Source organism: Bison bison, unplaced genomic scaffold, assembly GCF_000754665.1.
Source record: "Bison bison bison isolate TAMUID 2011002044 unplaced genomic scaffold, Bison_UMD1.0 scf7180017864067, whole genome shotgun sequence".
NCBI classification, from domain to species: domain Eukaryota; kingdom Metazoa; phylum Chordata; class Mammalia; order Artiodactyla; family Bovidae; genus Bison; species Bison bison.
The window spans coordinates 237,462-256,975 of NW_011494639.1; the positions used below are offsets into that span (position 1 = coordinate 237,462).

General features: G+C 47.0%; 1 protein-coding gene across 2 annotated transcripts in view; it reads right to left on the reverse strand.

The window, feature by feature from the left end:
- CD34 (CD34 molecule) overlaps nucleotides 1-19,338 on the reverse strand; it is a 21,708-nt gene extending 2,370 nt beyond the window's left edge. Inside the window, exons 1-4 of one of the 2 annotated variants that reach the window (XM_010836857.1) lie at nucleotides 19,140-19,335; nucleotides 9,706-9,888; nucleotides 8,835-9,094; nucleotides 7,744-7,824 (exon numbers count right to left, since the gene is read on the reverse strand). In XM_010836857.1, coding sequence (XP_010835159.1) covers nucleotides 7,744-7,824; nucleotides 8,835-9,094; nucleotides 9,706-9,888; nucleotides 19,140-19,302 — 687 coding nt within the window. In that variant the 5' untranslated portion in view covers nucleotides 19,303-19,335. Of the gene's footprint in view, nucleotides 1-7,743; nucleotides 7,825-8,834; nucleotides 9,095-9,705; nucleotides 9,889-19,139 lie in introns of both variants that reach the window. The other variant, XM_010836858.1, reaches the window with a different exon arrangement.
- Nucleotides 19,339-19,514: the final 176 nt, after the last annotated feature.

The window sequence follows — 19,514 nt, forward strand, 5'->3', positions numbered from 1 at the left end:
CCAAGATCAAAAGGTGGTCTTAGCTGTCACTCTATGATGTCAGAGAACAAATTTAGGAACCATTACCTTATTGAAGGATTGCCCATGTAAACCTACACTATCCAAATTAAGTTCAAAAGAAATCACCAATAACACAAAATATTAACAGTGCAATACAAATGAAGATAAAACCCTCTGTTTCAAGGCTATAAGAGGCCCAGATATTGAAGGAAAAGCCAAGGGAGATGAGGAGTAGAGAAGAAATTTATGACTATAGATGCAACGGGATCCTCATCCCTTCCCTCTTAGTCTCCAAGGGGTCTCACAGACAGCATGGCTCAAATTCAAGTGGGGCTCCTGTCTAGTTTTCCATTCCCTGTCCCCACTAGAGACACGGAATCCAGTTTCACTTGAGGTGGACAGGTCGCTCCAGGTTGCTGACTGACTGGTCCATGAGAGTCAGACGCTCAGACTCAGAAGACAGACTCTGACAATTCTTCAACAGTATAGCCTCAGGAAAGGGATGAATTAGAAGCCGTGGCTGTTCCCCCTCCTCGGTCTTCTAGGATTTATTCCAGCAGCCTCCGAAGGGAGTGGCCTGCTCTACCCAGAAAAAGAATCAAAACCAAGACACTCTCCTCTGTCCGGATGGCAGATGGCGGGGGAGGAAATGCCTGAGCAGCTCTGACAGCTTTCCTGTGAGGGGAAAACTGCTGGGGCGTGTGAGAGGCATCAGAGCTGAGCCTCCGTGGAGGAGAGAGCTTCCTGTTTGCAGAGCGGTGCTGCTCCGAGGGCAAGGCCACAGGGTCCTCCCAGCTTGGCAAGCAGCCTGGGTATTTTCCTATTGCTGTGGCCCAAGGCAGTAAAACCCAGGCTCCTTTGCTCCTGCACAAGGCAAGGTCAAGATTGGCCTCACGTCCCAGCTTTCTTCTGCCAGCTGGAATTCGAGGCTTTGGGGAGGCCAGACAGCAGGGCGAGCTAACCTCCGGATCACAGAAGAGAGGAATCCAGCGGGAACCTTAGAAGGGCCCCAAGAGCCAAGGTTACAGAGAGATGAGTCCTCAGGCCATGGCTCCTTCTTCCTTGGGAGAAGGACAGATGAGGCAGGTCTCCAGGGAAGTCCCAGGATAGGAGCTCCTCACAATAGCATTTGCTGTGGGGAGTCTGGGCACCACACTGGGTGTGGTCAGCGGTCTCCTTCTTCTCTGGGCTCGTGTCCCCTCGGACTTGCCTTGCTGCCCCGTGAGCAGCTTCTGGAGGAGGAAGAGGGAAGTCCCTGCCTGGATGACTCTGGGCTTGTAAGGTATCTCTGGCTGACATGTGTCTTGTTCCCGAGAGAGGCAGGGGGACGGGGCACAATCGAAACAAGCCGAACAAGGAGGCACCTCCTCCGTGTGCTGAGTCCTAAGAAGCTCCGCCTCGATCAGACTCAGCTGTTCTGATGGTGATCAGGACTGCGTGAATCCCTCTGTGCGTGCGTCGTGTGTGGTGTGTGTATGTGGAGCGGGGCTAGCAATGAATTCCACGTGGTCGGAGCTGTTGGTATGTCCACACGGCCATGAAGACAGACACGGCTTCCTGTGTCTCAGGCACTGGTCCTAAGTGCTTTCTGCACATTGACTCACTTAGGTTTCACACAACTCTATGAGATGGACACTGTTACTCTCCCCATTTTATAGATGAAGAAACTGAGGCACAAAGAGACTTCAGAGTTGATAGAGTCACATGGTAAGAACCCTAAGAGAGGCACAATGGTACCGTGGGCATGTACAGGAGAGCAAGCACACGCCTGCTTCGGGGTTATCAGAAACATCTCGAAATAGGCCTCACAGAATGGACAGAATGTATGCAGGAGAAGCTGGGGAAGGGCCTCAGGAGTGCAGGTGCCACCCTGAGGAAGCGCAGGCGTGCATGAGCCTGCAGCCTTCACAGAACGGGTTGCCCCAGGAATGAAGCACATGGCCTTTCCCCTTGGAATTTCATCCTTCAAGACTCGATTCCACCTCCCCTCCTCCAAGAAGCCAGTCCCTGTCTTCCAGCAGACTGGGTATCCGTCCTTGCTCTGCTATTTACTAGATTCTTTGCAAGTCATACAGCTCATCTGAGTGTGAGGTTCCTCAGCTGAAGACTCAGTAGGGGCGGTGACTGAAGAGCTGCTCTGTGAAGAGTGTCTGACAAGGTGCTTGGAACCAAGTGGGCACGGGATAAACGGCAGCTGTTCTGAAGCAACACCTCCTAGAACATATCGTCTAGAATCCGCACGTCGATGTTTAATCACATTCTGCCTTACTGCTATTATCATTTCTCTGTGACTAGATTGTAAGGCCTCTCAGTTGGGGGCGGGGAGGGGGATGTGGGTGGACATTAAATAATTTTGAACCCAGACTGCACAAAGCATAGCACCAGAAAAACAAGAACTCGGTGAACTCTTGTTCATCTTAACGTCCCAAGTGGTTTGACTTCCACACGGGGGCCCTCCGCCCCTTGCTTAGTTTCTTGGACTCGATTCAGGGGAATAACAGTGGCCAGCCAGCCTCCCTCCTACTCTGGAATCCAGCAGCATCAGTGAATTGTGTCTGAGCCTGGACAGAAGCAGGTGGATCCTGAACAAAGCACAATGCGCCTCCGGACGCTTGACATAAACATCCTCCCCCAAGAGAGGCTGCAGGCAGGCATCATGGGACAGTGGGCAGGAGGAAGCCACAGCCTCACCATGTTGTTCGTGGGAATCAGACTGGTGGACCATCAGCTAGCACATGGTATTTTATAAAAAATTATCATCATCATAATAAAACCACCTAAGTTTTCTAAAGCAGCATTCTCAAACTTTGCAAAGACTCTCAGCATGTTAAAGAAGCACATTAAATATTGGAGTTGGGGGAGAGAGGGACAGGTATTTTTCTCAACTTTAAGATATTACTCAATCTTAAAACTCTAGAATCAGTCACCTCTCTCTCTCCCTTCCTCCCCCTCTCTCAGTATTTTATTGACTTTGGTGTAAGCTTGACAATGCAGCTAAAATCCCTCTTTTCATATAGAGACTGGAATAATTAAAGGACAAGTCACACAGGTGGGCAGCTGACCAAAAGTCAGGGTGTCCCCGATCTCAGGTTCTTTCCAGAAGACACTCTGTCTTCATCAGTCCCCCATCTGCAACTTACTTTTTCTGCATGGAAACTGACCTGTAGTGTTTGAGTGGAGGGCAAGGAAGACACGGGCTGGGGGACATTACCTGGAGGCAGCCTGCCCAGTGAAGTAAGTGGGACAGTACAGGGGGGTGTGAGCTAGCTGAGCAAGTACCACCTCTGCTTATAAACATAGGTGGTTCTGAAGAAAGGCAGTTCCGAAAGACAAATTGGAGGGCGCAAGACTTGAATAGAGATTTCTCCAGAGAAGATACACAAACGGTTAGTAAGCACATGAAAGAAAACCCAGCATCGTTAATCATTAGGAAATGGCAATCAGAGGCACCTCGCATCCAATCACACGGCTGCTATCAAAAAACAGAAAATAATGAGTGCTGGTGAGGATGAGGAGAAACTGGAACGTCTGGGTCCCATTGGTGAGAACGTAAGGTGGTGCAGCTATTATGGAAAACAGTATGGTGATTCCTCAAAATTTTAAAAATAGAGTTACCATATGATCCAGCAATTCCATTTCTGGATATCTACCAAAAGAAATAAGAGTGTTGAGATATCTGAGCAAACATGTTCATAACAGCATTATTAACCATAAGCCAAAAGGGGGAAGCGACCCAAGTGTTCATAGGTGAATGAATGAGTAAAATTGGACATGAACATACAATGGAATATTATTCAGCCTTAAAAAAGAAAATTCTGACACATGCTACATCATGGATGAGCCTTGAGGACATTAGACTAAGTGATTATGTATCAGTCACAAAAAGATAAATACTACATGATTCCACTCATACGGGGTACCTAGAATAACCAAATTCTTAGAGACAGAAAGAACAGTGGTTATCAGGGAGAAGGAGGAGGCGGGGGTAGAGGGAAGTTGTTTAATGGGTGGAGAGTTTCAGTTCTGGAAGATGAAATGAGTTCCTAACATTGATCATACAACAGGGTGAATGTACGCAACAGTACTGAACTGCACACTTAAAATGGTAAATTTCATCTTATGTATATTTTACCACCATTAAAATGACTCCTTGGTAGATTCCCCTGGATCAATAGATATGAAATAAGAGAATAAGGGCTTCCCTGGTAGCTCAGCTGGTAAAGAAGACGGTAAAGAGTCTATCTGCAATGTGGGAGACCTAGGTTCGATCCCTGGCTGGGGAAGATCCCCTGAAGAGGGGAATGGCAACCCACTCCAGTATTCTTGCCTGGAAAATCCCATGGATGGAGGAGCCTGGCAAGCCCCAGTCCATGGGGCCGCAAAGAGTCGGACAGGACTGAGCAACTCACACACGCATAAGAGAATAAAGTAAGCTTACATTCTGAAAACCATGTGGGAAATCACAACCACCAAGAAGTAAATTAACCTGACGTTGCAGCACAGAGAATGAACGTCAGGCGTGGGTGACACGTTCTGCTAATGAGGCTCCTGGGATGTAGTACCAGCTGCTTGACAAAAGTATGGGATTACCGTCCTCTGGCTGACATAGGTGACCGCTATCTAGAGGTGAAGCACAGGAGCAAAAGGAGAGTAGCTGGGATAGAAATGTCTACAGAACGCATGTACAGAAGACAGGCCCAGTGATCCCCATAGCAAGAGCCAGCAGACTGGATCCTTACTGTCTACCAGTGTAAAATGAGTGTCTGGAGAGCTGAGAACAATGCTTATTTCTGTTACAGGAGCATATTAGATGGAAGAGCATGACAGCATTACATAAGTACTCGAGGGTGTGATGTTAGGGGGACCCACGTCCTTCATGCTTCTCATTAGGCCTGAGTTTCCCCTCGATGAGAACCAGGGCCATAAGGCCCTCTGACGGCCAAGGTACGAAAGCAACCTAAGGAAAATTAGGAGGCACCGCACCACTGTCGGGGAGAGGCTGATTATCAGAGAAGCATGCAGTAGGACTCATGGAAAAGGAATCTGGGGAACAGGAGCTGTGGCCCAAAACTCTGGAAGAAGGATTGCTGACTGAGGGAAACAGGAGGCAATGCTGCCTGAGGGCTGGGGAAGAGGAAGCCCCCAGGAAGACAGGGATCAACAGAGGCGGAAGGAAAAGGAAAAAAAAACCCAAAACAGCACTGCATATGTGCCGCTATGAGTTGATTCGTCACGGGCAGCGCAGAAGCCTTCTTTAGGATATTGGGGGGATTGCTGTCTTTCCACACCCCCACTGGCAGATTCTCCCCGAATTACAGTAGAGTGCAGATCTTTTCAGCTGTGGCACAAAGTAGATTAGACAGTAAAGGCCTCAGAGAGAGAGAGAGAGAGACTGCAGCACAGTAAAAGCAGTTATTTCTGGAGTAGCAGTAAGTTTCTGGCACTTATCCGGTACGATGACCCTCGTTAAACGTGAACTTTGAAGAGCAGTGGACAGACATTTAGAATAAATCGTCTGCGATTAGCTCTAAATCGTTTGTACGAAGAATTAGTATTCTGGCACAGACCTCCGCAACGCACAGGAAAATAAGTGCTCAGCCAAGATAATACAGAGAGAGAGAAGATGATCATTTTTCTTGGCTATAATTAGCAAACTGTTGGGCAAAAAAAAAAAAAAAAAATGTTTTTTAAATGAGTAGAGTTGAAAATCAGCATCAGAAACACACAGAATCTTAACATGTACACACTGTATATTCATGTTTAACTGTTTTACAAGTTGCACTTAGCTATTCCCATTGCGTGAACCCATGTCTTCCAAATTTCTGTTGTATTTTTAAAATTGTAAGTTAAATAATTTTCTTAGGTATTATTTTGGAAGACCTGTGAGTTAGAATGACCCAACTGATAATCACAAGATACCAACAGTCAAAATGGACAAAAATAAGTAACGTAACACCCTCTACAAACTACAGTATTTACCCAGACTCTTTCCAATACATGCATGTCACATGTCATATATATGTGGTTCCCTGAAATGGACTCCCAACTTGTAAGAACATGCTTTTTATCTGTAAGTAAAGATCACTCTTCCTATCTTCCTTTCTTTCATCCAGGAAATTGTTACTGGCAGGAAACTGGATTTACTGAAACAAAGCAAGGAGATCTGCTATCATCATTAAACATTAATACAATACTGTACAGTTTGCCATGGAATAAGACATGAAACTGAAAGAGGCATAACTACTAAAAAGAAAAACAAAACCAACATATTATAAGAAATGACAAGATGGTTTACCTTAAAAATGAAAAATAATCATTAAAAAAAATCTCCTGGAATTAATAAGCATGTTAAAGAAAATGGCTAGACCCAAGGTAAATATGATAAACTCAATGAACTTTCTAATATACAAGAAACAATCAACTGGACTATATCATGGAAAATCTATATAATAAATCTTAAGAAATCCATAAAACCTATGGGAAAAAACATTTTAAAAATTAAAAAAATAAAAAGACACACAACAATACCAGAGGAAAATCAGAAAAAAATGGTGAGGTTTTAGAGCAGTTCCAATTAAAATTTTAATGGTTTTGTGGGTTTTTACTTGTTGTTTCTAAAATTTTTCTAAAAACAGATGAAAAATGCCTTATACACAGGTCTTTGTATAGCAAAGATCCGCTTGGCTAGATATTGAAAGTGTTGATGTATAAAAGTGTAAGGGCTTCCCTGGTGGCTCAGCTGGTAAAGAAGCCACCTCCAGTGCAGGAGACCCCGGTCCAATTCCTGGGTCGGGAAGATGCCCTGGAGAAGGGATAGGCTACCTACTCCAGTATTCTTGGGCTTCCCTGCTGGTTCAGGCAGTAAAGAATCCTGCAATGTGGGAGACCTGGGTTCGATCCCTGGGTTGGGAAGATCCCCTGAAGAAGGGTATGCAACCCACTGCAGTATTCTTGCCTGGAGAATCCCCATGAACAGAGGAGCCTGGCGGGCTGCAGTCCATGGGGTCGCAAAGAGTCGGACATGACTGAGCAACTAAGCGCAGCACAGGGCACATAAAAACTGAATACAAACTAAAGGAAGAATTCCAGTCAATAAAGGAGAGAGTCATTGACTAAATAATGCTAGGGGAACTGGTTATACGGAGAATGAAGCATTTACAGCAAAAAATTCTCTCTATATTAAAGAGCTATATGAAAATAAAAATAAATTGATTTTTTAGGTGACTAGTTTATATTTCCTGAAGGACTTTCTTAACATAAAAGCAAACCTAAATCGGACTATATATTGTAATATGCATGTGTGTGTGCTCAGTCATATCTAACTATTTGCAACCCTATGGACTGTAGCCTACCAGGCTCCTCTGTCCATGGGATTTTCCAGACAAGAATACTGGAGTGGGCTGCCATTTTCTCCTCCAGGGGAATCTTCCCAACTCAGGGATGGAACCCATGTCACCTGCATGGGCAAGCAGATTCTTAACCACTGAGTCCCCTGAGAAGCCTATATAGTACAATAGAGGAGGGGGAAGGTAAATTTAAATAAAATCACTTTGCCTTCTTTGTCCACCAGATGGGGCCTCTCACTCCCTAAATCTAAAGCTCAATATTCAAAGCAGCCTGTCCATGTTAAACTGCCCCTGCCTCCACCCAACTCGGTCCTTCCAAGACTCACCTTAAGGAGGTTCAGAAGTAATTTCGGGAGGAGAGGGAGTGGGGCGGAATGGGCAGAGGGGTTTGACTTACACAGCTGGAGGTCTCATTTAGCTTCAGGCAGATGCTGTGGGCCAATTTCACTTCTTTGACTCTGGAACATTTTATTTCACTCTGTATTAAAAAAAAAAAAGTAAATAAGTCAGCATCATTTCTTCCCCACTTCTTTTCTGGTTTGATTTCTATGACATAGTTTTTAAAGAGGCTTTAAAAAAAGGAAATTTAAACATGTTGTTAGGAGACTAGAAAGTTATAAGACATACTCTTCCTTCACCTCACTTCTTAACACATCGGATAGTCAAAACTTTAGTTACTAGCCTGGGCTTGCAGGCAAGTAGCTATCTGCAATCTTGGTAAACACTGGCTTGGATGCTGCTGAAATGGAAGAGGGTAGGATCTTTCCCCTTGGAGCTGTTTTCCCTCCAGCGAGTTACACACTTGCAGGGGAGCAGATAATGAGGTGGCCAGGCAGACTCTGGTGATGCTCATTTTCCTCTTGGGTCCTGGGACTCTCCAGATTTCTATTCTGGCTCCCTTAAAAACAAAAACCAGGTCTCCCATGCCTGCTGACAGGCTCCACGCCCTCATATTTTCTACTCTTCCTGCTGAAAGCTGTTGATAGTCACTAGTCCCAAGACTGAACAAGGCAGATTGAGCTCAACAACCCTAGTCTTCTTAGCTCCTCACTGCCTCTCTACACCTGGCATACCACCAAACCCTCTCGCAGAAAGGAAATAGTATTCACCCTAAACATTTTGGGGAAAGCAGCACCATTAAGTGCAAGATAGTTTCCAAATATGCCCAAAGGCGAGTGGTACCTTTGTCCATGACTAGACCAAGGGGTATAAGAAGGAACCACCAAGGATTGGATGGATTTCTGAGAATCCTCTTCACTCTCTACTCTCTAGAAACATTATACCCATGGCACAGATCGGTCTTGCCACCAAACCCTACCCTTTTCCTCCCCTTTCAGCAATATTTAAGCTGCATAATTCTCATGTGAACTCCTATATGATCAAAATTCATTGGTTTGGATAAGCAGAGGTTAAGGGGAAGGGAGAGAGCTTGCATACATATGAAGTAAGGGGGTAGGTAATCTGTCATTTTTAGCCCAATTCACCCACCTTGAGGATACTTTGGGTAGGAGAAAATGATGGAGAGGTAATAATGGAAAAAGTCACAGGGCTGGTACTATTGTACAGGGAATCCGAAATATTTCCAGGAAAAGTGCTGGGCTGCAGAGTCGCCTCTGAAGTCGCAAAGCTGATGAGGGTAGAAGACACCGTGGTGGCTAAAGAGGTCTGTGACTGGACAGAAGAGTTCACGGCCCCAGAGGCTGGGAGGGTCTCAGAGGTAGACGTGAAACTGTCTGTAGACGCTGGAACTGACCAATACACAAGTGTGAACACGTGCACAATGGCATAAACACACAGACACAGACACAGACACACACACACACACACACACACACACATCTCAGTTCATTCACATAGGCTCGGACTTCAACCCAGAAAAGGGAATCTGGGGAGTTAAAAGTTACTTCATGTCCTAACCCTTGGCAACTCATTTCCAGCCAGCTGTTGAAACCAGAGCTATAATCTAGAATGTGTTAGAAATGCCCTCCAAGACGCTGAAACTGAACGCTGAAACTGGTACCTTAGAGACACCAAAGACCCCCAATTTGTACATGGTTTGCTTTACTTAGAAAAGATCATAGATTCTTCTTTTCTCACTAAGCTGGACTCAGGAGTACAAGGAGAGTTACTGATCAGAACGAGCAGCCCAGACATTGACTGGAGAAAGCTGTCACTACAGGAAGAATTGTCTAGAACATACTTCAGGGTTCCCTAAGCATGATACTCAAGCCATTATTAAAAGGAGCTTGTATGTTTCCATCTGTGGGGGAACATGGAGGACAGAGGTGGTTTGCAAATATCCTAATGCTTTACCCAAGTGCCAGCAGCATCCTTCTGGGGTGAGATGAGAAATCTTTACCTAAGGTGACTGCTGTGGTCCCATTGCTGTCCTGAGAGACATTGTAGAGGCTGGTGCTTCTAAAAGTACTTGAGTTCATGCTTCTCCAGTCGGACGTAGTTGTAGGGACAGGTGAAGATATTTCTGGGCTGGCTGACACTGTGGCAGTAGTAGCTATGGGTGTCTGTGTGAATTCCATAGAAGCTATAGGGAAACAAAGAAGAAATATCAGAGCGCAGATCATCCTGAAACCTCATGGCATCACCTGATTCAGTTTCTTGACATTAGGGAGAATCCACCTAGAACGTCCCCTGGTAACAGAGCAGAACAATGACACCCTCCTGGACAGTTGACTAATTTCCCACTAGATTTTTTCCCAAGGAAACAGAGAAAGAAAAGTTTGCATGCCCAAACATCTGTAGTATTATTTATAGGAGGGAAAAGTTGCAAGCAACTAAATGAATTACAATAGGGTAAATGTTATATGCACTCAGCATACCATAATCACTACAAACAAAAATATGCCACAATTATAGCAGCATGAGAATATGAGGCAATGCTCATAATAGGCTAAGTAAAATATAAAAATTTCAAATTACACCTGAACAAGTATTGCCAAGATCTAAAATGTGGGAAAAGATGCGCTTCTATTTCCTTTTGAATGTATCCGTCTCTCCATTCAATTTATTAACTTGGAATACCCACTAGATTCACACCATCTCTATGCAATCCTTTAAAAAAATCTTTTTTCCTTTGTAGATTGCCCCATTACCCAAATCCTTTCATTCTCTCCCTCAGGGCCTTAAAACCTATTTTTTTTTTTTAAATTGAGGAACTGTGGCTCACAAGCCCAAGATTCCTTTTGGGAAGCTCTGACCTAGGAATCTAGCTGATGGACTAGAGAGCATATGACTTGGTTTCTCATCAAATGCCGTGGGGACAGATAGCTGGGTTCTGGTTCTGCCAAGAATTTGATCATTTAATGTGTGTGTGTATTAATTTTTAAATGAGGGTCTTTTATTATTTGGATTGTTGGGGAAATCAACAAGATAACAAATGCTATAGTATAATGTTTCCAGAAGTAGTTATTCTCTGAAACTTTTCCTGCAGGTTCTTAACCCTCCCACATTCCCTGTGGTGCCCAGCAGTGCCATCCTTAGGTCCAGGAAGGAAAAGCTACCTGTATGGACCCTGTGCTTAAGAGCCTACACACTGTTCCTTCTCCTGCCCTCCCTGTTCCCAAAATGTGAGGAGTCCATGGGGCCAACAGAGGGCTACACTCTCTTCTAGATCATGTGTTGGGACCAGAAGTCCTAGAACTTCTTGCCCAAATGGCTCTTTGCTTACTGGAGGATCTGCATGGGTCTCTTCTCCATCCTTCCAAGGGTGAACTGCAGCTCCAGGGAATATTCTCCAAGCTTAAGGGTGGCCAGTGTGCAGGGAAAAGGTGAGAGCTCAAGCGTGTGGGTGGGGTGTCCCTTGCCTGCACGCAGGGTCCCTTACAGTGTGGACCAGAGCCTTGGGTAAGAGGAAGAGAAGAGGGTGGGCAAAGGCCGAGGACCATCTCTTCCTGCTAAGCCCCCCTGTGACACTGAACCCCAAGGCTCTGAGAGTCTTAAATTCAAATCTGGCCTTCCAGGTTGCCATGAAGGTACATTTTTAAGACAGGAGATATTTTATCTACCGGTTAGTTGGCCTGATTTATAACTTGAAGTATTCAGACATATAATATATGGGATATGGGCCTCTACTATATTCTTGGCTTGAGCCCTAGAAACAATTAGAGGTAGACTTGGCATCCAGAGCTCACACCCAGCAATACTGTCCTCAAGGAAAGGCCCCCCGGGGTCCCAGGGCACCCTAAAGCTTGTCTCTAACTTTTCTGATTGAGATCTGAGTCTGTGCTTTTCAGAGGTTTCCAGGTAAATGCAGTGCAGAAGAACACCTCTTCTTTTCCACAGCCTCAAGGCAGCAGTGAGGTAATGGTTTCAAGACAATGAATTTTCCCCCAAAGGTGGTGTCAAGTCTCACTCTCCGTCATCCACCTCTCTTCCCAGCCTGCTGCAGGCAGGCTGGTACTCCTGCTGAGTACAAAGCACCTATCTGAAAATGATGGGGCAAAAGAGGAGGAGAACACGTGGTATTACTATTTCCATTTCAGAGATAAGAACCTGGATCACCGAGGTTTCAGCCAAGGGGGAACGCTGTCATTAATGCAGGGCAAGGAGCCATGGGACGCCCGAGGTTTAGCTGACCCTTGAGTAGAAGCAGCAAGAGGGTCAGGGGGTCCAAACTGCTAAGGATCAGGATGCATCTTCCACACTTCGGGGAGAAAAATCTGGGCTTCTGGCTGGCTGGCACTGGGGGTGGGAGGAATGAATCTCTCAAAATAAAATAGATGGGGAAGCAGACCTAGTGGTTTTGTTCTTAAATCAGTCCCTCTCGTCCTCTGTCATCCCCTTCTGCTGCTGCTTTCTATCTTTCCCAGGGGACCATAGAGGAGGGGACAGTTGGATGGCATCCCGACTCAATGGACATGAGTTTGAGCAAGCTCCGGGAGGCGGTGAAGGACAGGGAAGCCTGGCGTGCTGCAGTCCATGGGGTCGCAAAGAGTCGGCCACGACTGAGCGACTGAACAAGTGCCTCTCAGCAATCTGACCCGAAGGTCTAAGTTCAGTGCAGGGGGAAGGTGGTGGGAACATTTGGACACTGAACTGAAGGACCATCCCCCAAGGTTACCATTACAAAGCACCACTGGCGTTCCCCCTCGACATCCTTCCTGCCCACCCTGTTTTTCTTCTTCCCTCCAGGACACCGATTCTTGGGAATCCCATCTGGCCCGGCCTGGCCCAGCCCTCTCCTCTCCCCAACAAAATCTGGGCCTGGCTGAGGTTACGTCATGCTTTTGAACCCCTCCCCCGGGGCCTCCTTCACCCAGACAAACAGTTTTGAACTTTTCCAGATGTGAAGAGAGACCCGCTGCCCATTCTGAGCACAGAGGTGGCTGTTCCAGAGGAGTGAGGCAACCCTGCACCCCGGCCAGCTCCTGAGCCACCGGGGTCAGGCTCCTGGCTGGGGCTGCCTCCTCCCACACCACCCCCCTGCACCGCCCCTCTACTAAGAACGGACGAACAGGTTGCAGGATCTGTCTGCAAATGAGGAGGAACCCCAACCGCAGATTCACATCCCCAAGCATAGGCGGAGTGGGGAAGCCCATGAGACCCTTGAGAGACAGGACAAAGAGGGAAGGCAGGAAGGCAAGGCTGAGCAATGGGGTATGTACAAGCTGGTGCAGGGCAAGGCGACACCGTGGCAGAGCCCTGGGGGCCTATCCTGACCTAGGCACTGCGCCTGGAGACTGTCAGTGAGGAGCGCTCTTGTTTTCACAGCCTCTAGGGCTCCCTCTCTAGTGCTCCCATGAAGAGATGGGTCTTGGAGGAACGCAATGAAAAGAATCAAGACGACCACAGGTCTGCGTTTATCCTGTCTTCCCCCACGTGCCGATGGCGTTAGACCATCCAAGGCGGATCTTTCTTTATCTGAGCTTCTCATCTCCAACTGCGTATGGAACTCATAGCAGCCTCTCAGCCAGATCCAAGAGACGGTCAATGAAGCCTCCACCTTGTTCCACTCTAGAAACTGGAGGAACGGCCCTTACCCCCAACCCAACAAAGCATTATGCCGCAAGTTAAACATGAAAGAACGCCTATCTTCTGCTGTTCACCTTTCACTCCATCTGTATTAACTGTGTCTCCTGAAGCACACTATTTGCCCCTACCTACCCTACTTGATCTCAGCCCATGAACTCGGGATAAAAGGAGACAAGGGATCGGGCAGTTAGAGACATGAGGATTCCAAGAAGCCAAAGAGATGTCATAAAATTCATGTTGTAAACGTCATGCATTTAACTTACAGGTACTTATTTCAGAGGCAATTACTCTTGTTTGACACAGAATTCTAACAAACATCTTCATCTGCTATCCTAGTCAAAGCTAAAAATTAGAGACTACTAGAGGCAAACAACGAGGCAAAGCAACAGCTGAAAATGAATAAACAGCAATAAATTAAAACCAGACATGAGTATTAAAACCCACACTAGTCTGGAACCATTTGTGGTCAGAGTAAATAAAAAATACACACTTTCATAAGTATTCACACTCAATGGACATGAATCTGAGCAAACTCCAGGAGATAGTGAAGGACAGGCAAGCCTGGCATGCTGCAGTCCATGGGGTCGCAGAGTCAGACATGACTTATCGACTGAAGAACAACTAGAATTAACAATGGCACTGAGTTGCACCATAACCAAATTATTTTCCTGATACTTCTAAGACTGAAGGTTAAAGCCCTTTTTTCCCCTAATACACCGAGAAAGCAGAAACATATGCAATAGGTTTTTAAAAGATTTATACCTACAATTAATATATTGAAAATTCTTTTAAACTTTAAAGGGTGTTTACAAATCTTCAGAGATCCAGAAAGCTCTGCTACCTAAATTACTAAATTCCTGTACTTTAAGAGATGTTTTTTCCCCATTATTTGGTCTTGTTTTTCACAGCCCTCTGAGTTGTAGTGGTGCCGTTTTTTCTTTTTTGCTGGTTCTGTTTTCTCATCTCCTAGGCAGTCAGCCCCATCCTGCCCACCCTTTCGGGTTCTAGCACCCGGCCTGAGAGCAGTTTCCTGGAGATCTGGGATATCTTAGATGCAGGGCTGGGAAGAAGGAGCAAGCTGGCCTCTGCCGGGAGCCCACCGCCTGCGTTGATGGCTGATAAGCAGACAGGAGAGTCCCAGGACAGAGCGCTCAGACTCTGTGATTGGACTGTGTTAAAGGTTCCTCTACCAAGTTCTAGCTTCATGACCATAGGAAGCTTCTTCCCCTTTCTATACCTTATCTGTAAAATGGAGATAAAAATAGCCCCTTCCTCCTTGCTCTTTGGAGGAATAAAGGAGATAGGGGGTATAAAGCAGTTGCCTATCTGTTAAGTGCTCCAGAGACAGTGATTATCTTTAGGGCAAAGGACAGGTCCCTTTTCTCCTGCTTCTAGGAGACGTTAAGACATGTATCTGCACGACTTATCTGGCAGAAGATCATATACACTGTTTCCTGAGTGTAGGTCTTGTCACCTCAGTTACATCGCAGATTTCCTGAGTGCTGGAACCCTCTCTTAGACTTGTTTAACTCAAGGCGCTGAACACAATCCCTTCTGAGTTCACAATAGGCACTTGCGTTGAATGGCAACTGCATCAGGCATGTTCACACTGACCACTTCTCTGTATTGATAGAACCACCTCACTCAATGCTATAAGAGGAAATTAATTTAATTAAGGGAATGCCCTTGAGAGGATAAGCAGAATTAGGAAAGTTCTAGAGACTAAGTCATATGGCTGAGGGCTTAGTGTTGTTTCATCTAGATGGATGGTTGGTGCTTGGTGCTGGTGGACCAAATCTCATCCATGGGTTGTGTGTTGTTTGGCCAGTGAGCTGAGAATGGCTTCTACAGGTTTAGAGTGCTGTAAGGAAAACCAAGGCAGAATATGTGTCAGAGACCACATATGGACTCCAGAGCCTGAGATATTTACTATCTGGCCCTTTACAGGAAAAAAAAAAATTCACTGATCTTTGATCCAGACAGGAAGAATTTGAGGAGAGAGAATAAACAATCTTCTTCAAGATTCATTTCACTTATTCATTCATTCTTAATTTTCCAAAGCACCAGTGAGGTGCAGAGGACCAGACTCAGCACTGTGGGGAGCACAAATTAACACCTTTCTACTGTTACCTGTTAGTGTCACTAGAATTTAAATAAATCCCTGTCCTCAAGGAATTTGTAATCTCGTGGGGCAGACTAGAAAGGTTGTTAAGGATTGTCCTGAAGAAAGATCAGATTTAATCCTATGAGAGTTCAAGGAATAGAATTACAATCAATGACTAGAAGTTACAGAAAGGCTAATTCCACTGCAATACCAAAAAAAAAGCTAATAATCATAAGATTTTTCTTTAATAGAATAAACGACTCTAGGAGATAACAAGGTACCCATGTTCCTGGGAGCTTTCAGGAAGCCTCCATGCTATGGGTCTTGGCGGGTTTGGGTCATGTGCGACTGGATCAAAGTTTTAGGCTGATGCCTTCCTATGTTACAGAGGCTAAGTTGAGGTGTGAGCATAAACCAAGAGTCTGTGGCCTGAGTGTTCCCAGGGTTCTGACACCCCCCTTTTATATTCAAATAGCAAATCTTGGACCCCCATCCACTTCCTGGGGAACCCTAATATCGGGAGCTCTCTCAGTGGGCCTACGTTTCTCCCGGTCACCTCTTCCTCCACTTTCATCATTTCCAGGAACCTCTGTTTTATAGCTCTGTGCTCAGGCTGCAGGAGTTCTCCTTCCACACTGCTGTACCATGGGCTTGCCAAATACCCATTCCTTTACTCCCTCTACCCAGAGCAGCACTACCAGGGCTGCAAGGCCAGTGTGAACTGACTGAAGATTTAAGATCATGCAGGAAGATTACAGCACAACCCAGAAGAGACAGCAGCTAATCTTGAAATACCAGGCATTCCCATGCTAAACAGCCGGGCCACACCATCAGGAATTTTCCCAGCCAGGTCTTTCCCACCCTCCACTCACTACCGTTTCCCTATTGCTCCGAGCGCTTCCCTCCTCTCTCTATGCTTTCCTGGGCTCGGAGTCCTTCAGCCTTTTGTCTCTTGGGTTCATCAAACACAAAGTTTCACTTTATTTTATCATGCTCAGCACTTCAACTTTCTGTCTGCCACTGCCCAGCAACGGTTTGTGCCAGGGTCCAGGTTTTCTCAACCAAAGACTCGTTAAGGCATTTTCTTAAACAATGGAGCGGGCTACCTAGAGATGGTGCTCTCCAGGAAGGTAGCAGGGGTGGATTCTTTGTGGGTTTTTTCCCTCTTAAATCAGGAGCAGACTTCCGAATGAAGCCAGAGGCCTTTTCCTTTATGTCCAAAGGGAAGTGATTCATTCTAGCAGGCTCCAGGGTGTATGTCCTGGGACACATGCCCTGGTATATATCCCTCCTCATTTCTACCACATTCTCCCAAGATGCATGCACCTTTCTCCTTAGCAAAGTCGAGGGCCCTTGAGACTAAAAAGTGTAGACACTGTGTTTTTATTTCTTAGCTGAGGAAGGAAGAGAGTGTTCTCATTAGGAAAGTCAAAGCCCAGAAAAATACGGAAATTCTGCCCTGGCAACTCTGAGCATTTTCTTTTGGAGGGTGGTGTTTTATTCCTTTTCCATACCTTCAGATTTTCAGTTCGCCACACTTGGGGCCATTTAGTGACATCCAGTAAAGTCACTGGGAGAGGGAGACCCAGGCACCCTCAGGGTGGAGCTGGGTGACCACCCCGCCATGAGCGCAGGCCTGCGCCCTCCTGCCCAAGGAGCTAAAGGAAATCGGGCAGCAAGGTGGTAAGAAGTGGAATTGTTGCTCCTTTTGATTTGCTTTCGTAAGAACGCTAGGCCTGAGTTTATTTGCTGCAGTGTGGTCCTTCTGGCCCTGAGCTTTGGAAGACAAAGACTCTTCCAAAGGAGATGAGAACTAGTGAGCACAGAGGCCCAGGAGGTGGAGCCAAAGGGATGAGAAAAAGTTGCCCAGGCTCCTTTTATCAGTCAAACAGGAATGCCTAGGGAAACCTGCGTTTGCAAAGGCAGTGCCAGCTGGGCCGGCCCTAGGAGGGGGAGCGCTGGGGACCACGGAATTAGTCAGAGGTCCCAAGGCTGTTCCGTCTTGGTCTCCATGTGGCAGCGAGTCAAGGGTGGAGTCTCTCCCCTCCGGAAAATATCTGATAAAATTCTTTTCCCTTTTCTTTTTCCCCCTTTTACACACAGCCCCAGACAGGATATGGGTGTGGGGTCAGCAGGCACGAAGGACGCAGAGGAAGAAGAGGAATGTGAAGGGGTGGGACACGCTGGACAAAGAGGAAAGACAGGACTGGAGGGCTTGGAGGAAACAGATACCCTGGGCCTGACAAGTGGGTTTCCCTAATTACCTGCAAGGTTTCTCCTCCCAGCTGGAGGTGTGATTCTGGTCACACACACACTCAGGTCAGACCCCACCCTGCCTCTGGTCACCCCACAGAGTGACCCCGTCTCCAACGGAGAAAGTCCGCTCTGGTTCAAGCCCGGAACAGCTTCTCACAGGGACGGAAAACTGACCTTCCCAGAACAAAGCTCCGGGAGAGGAGAAAACTCCAGGCCTCCCTTCTGTGGGTGCCCTAAAGTTCACGGTAACCATACCACAGAATTTCTGCAATGTCCCTTCGTTAGCATTTCAGGTATACTCACTCATTTCATCTACCCCACAATATACCAGAAAATGACTCCTGGTATTAAATAAAAACAAACCCCAGAAAGCTCTTGGGGAAAGCATAAAGCTACAAACTGGCCTGAGCAGTGGGGCCAGACTGAGCGGAGGCACCCAGGCCCCACTGCTCATCCCCAAAGCGGACATGCGGAAATTCTCTGCGTGTCTGCCCAGGGTTCTGCAGAGGTTAAATCACTTTCGCGTCCCTTCCACTGCAGGCCAAGGCGAGACTGAGACTGGCCAGCTGAGGAAATAAGAAAAGGGTGGGCCTCACTCGGCCCGGGACCAGGTCATCATGAGCTGTGAAGCCAAAGGAGCATGGAGCATCGGATAGGAATCCGAGCTGCCGGTCAACTCAGCCCGTTGTGAGGTGCAGACAGCCCCCAAGGCCGTGCCCCATTCTAGGGCTTCAACATCTTAGAGACAGCTTTTTTCCCGGCCCCAAACACCACGTCTGGGTCCACCGAACAAGTCAACCCAGAGCCTAACAGAGCTTCCCCTGGCCTGGAGTCTCTCTCCAACTGGGTGGGCCCAAAGGGAGAGAGCATAAGAGGCCTGGCTGGCTGACCCAGGTCACTCAGAGGGGCCGTGGTGGGTGGCTTTTAGGATGCAGTTAAGACTAGGGAAATTGGAGGCCTGGAAGCAGAACCTGGAGCTAACAAGAGAATAACTTATAATATTTAAATCCGTCTGAGCTCCATGAGATGAGACTGAGAATGTTATCCCCAAATGAAAGCAATTACGAATATTGATTGTGTGCCTACCAATATTTTTCTTTTCAACAGAAATGACAGCAAGAGCTTAAGAAGTATGCAGGCCTGCCTGGATAAGCAAAGGAGTGCCCCCCCAATCTGCAGGTCTGTCCACTAGTTAGAACTTGGAGAACAGGGCAAGGAAAGAAAACCCCCCAAATGCAACGAGCTTGAATTTGTGCCGGGGTGAGTAGTTGTGGTGGGGCGAAGAAGGCAGAATACAGAACAAATTCCATTCACCCGTCCCTTCTCTCCAGGGAAGCAGGTGTGGATGCCCAGAGAAAGAGTCTTAACCTAGCTTTCCCATCTTAAATTCACTCTCACGGACTCTTCTTCACTGCAAACTCCCCATGTCACCTAACTCAGCCTACCTCCCTGGCCTCTGGACCTCGGACCCGGGCCTCGTCCCAGGTGGGCTTCGCTCCCATTGCTTGAAGGTCCAGTTCTGGCTCCCCGTGTCCCGGTGGTACGTGGGCGCCAGCGCTCCCTTCCCAGCAACCGGCTCGGCAGCCGCTTGCTTTCTGAACCAACCATCAGCTACAAACTTTTCCTTTCCTTTCCTTTCCTTTCCTTCTCTCCACCCCTCTCCCCGGGTTCTGGCTCCAGCTCTGCGCTCCGCGCGCACCTTTGGCATCTCCAGAGCGCTTTATTTCAGAGAAGAGTCTCCTGGCCTGACTCCTGGAGGCCTGGGGCTCGCCGCCCGGTTTACAACTGGGCTACACTCAGGGGGTCCCCTTCCCGTCGCG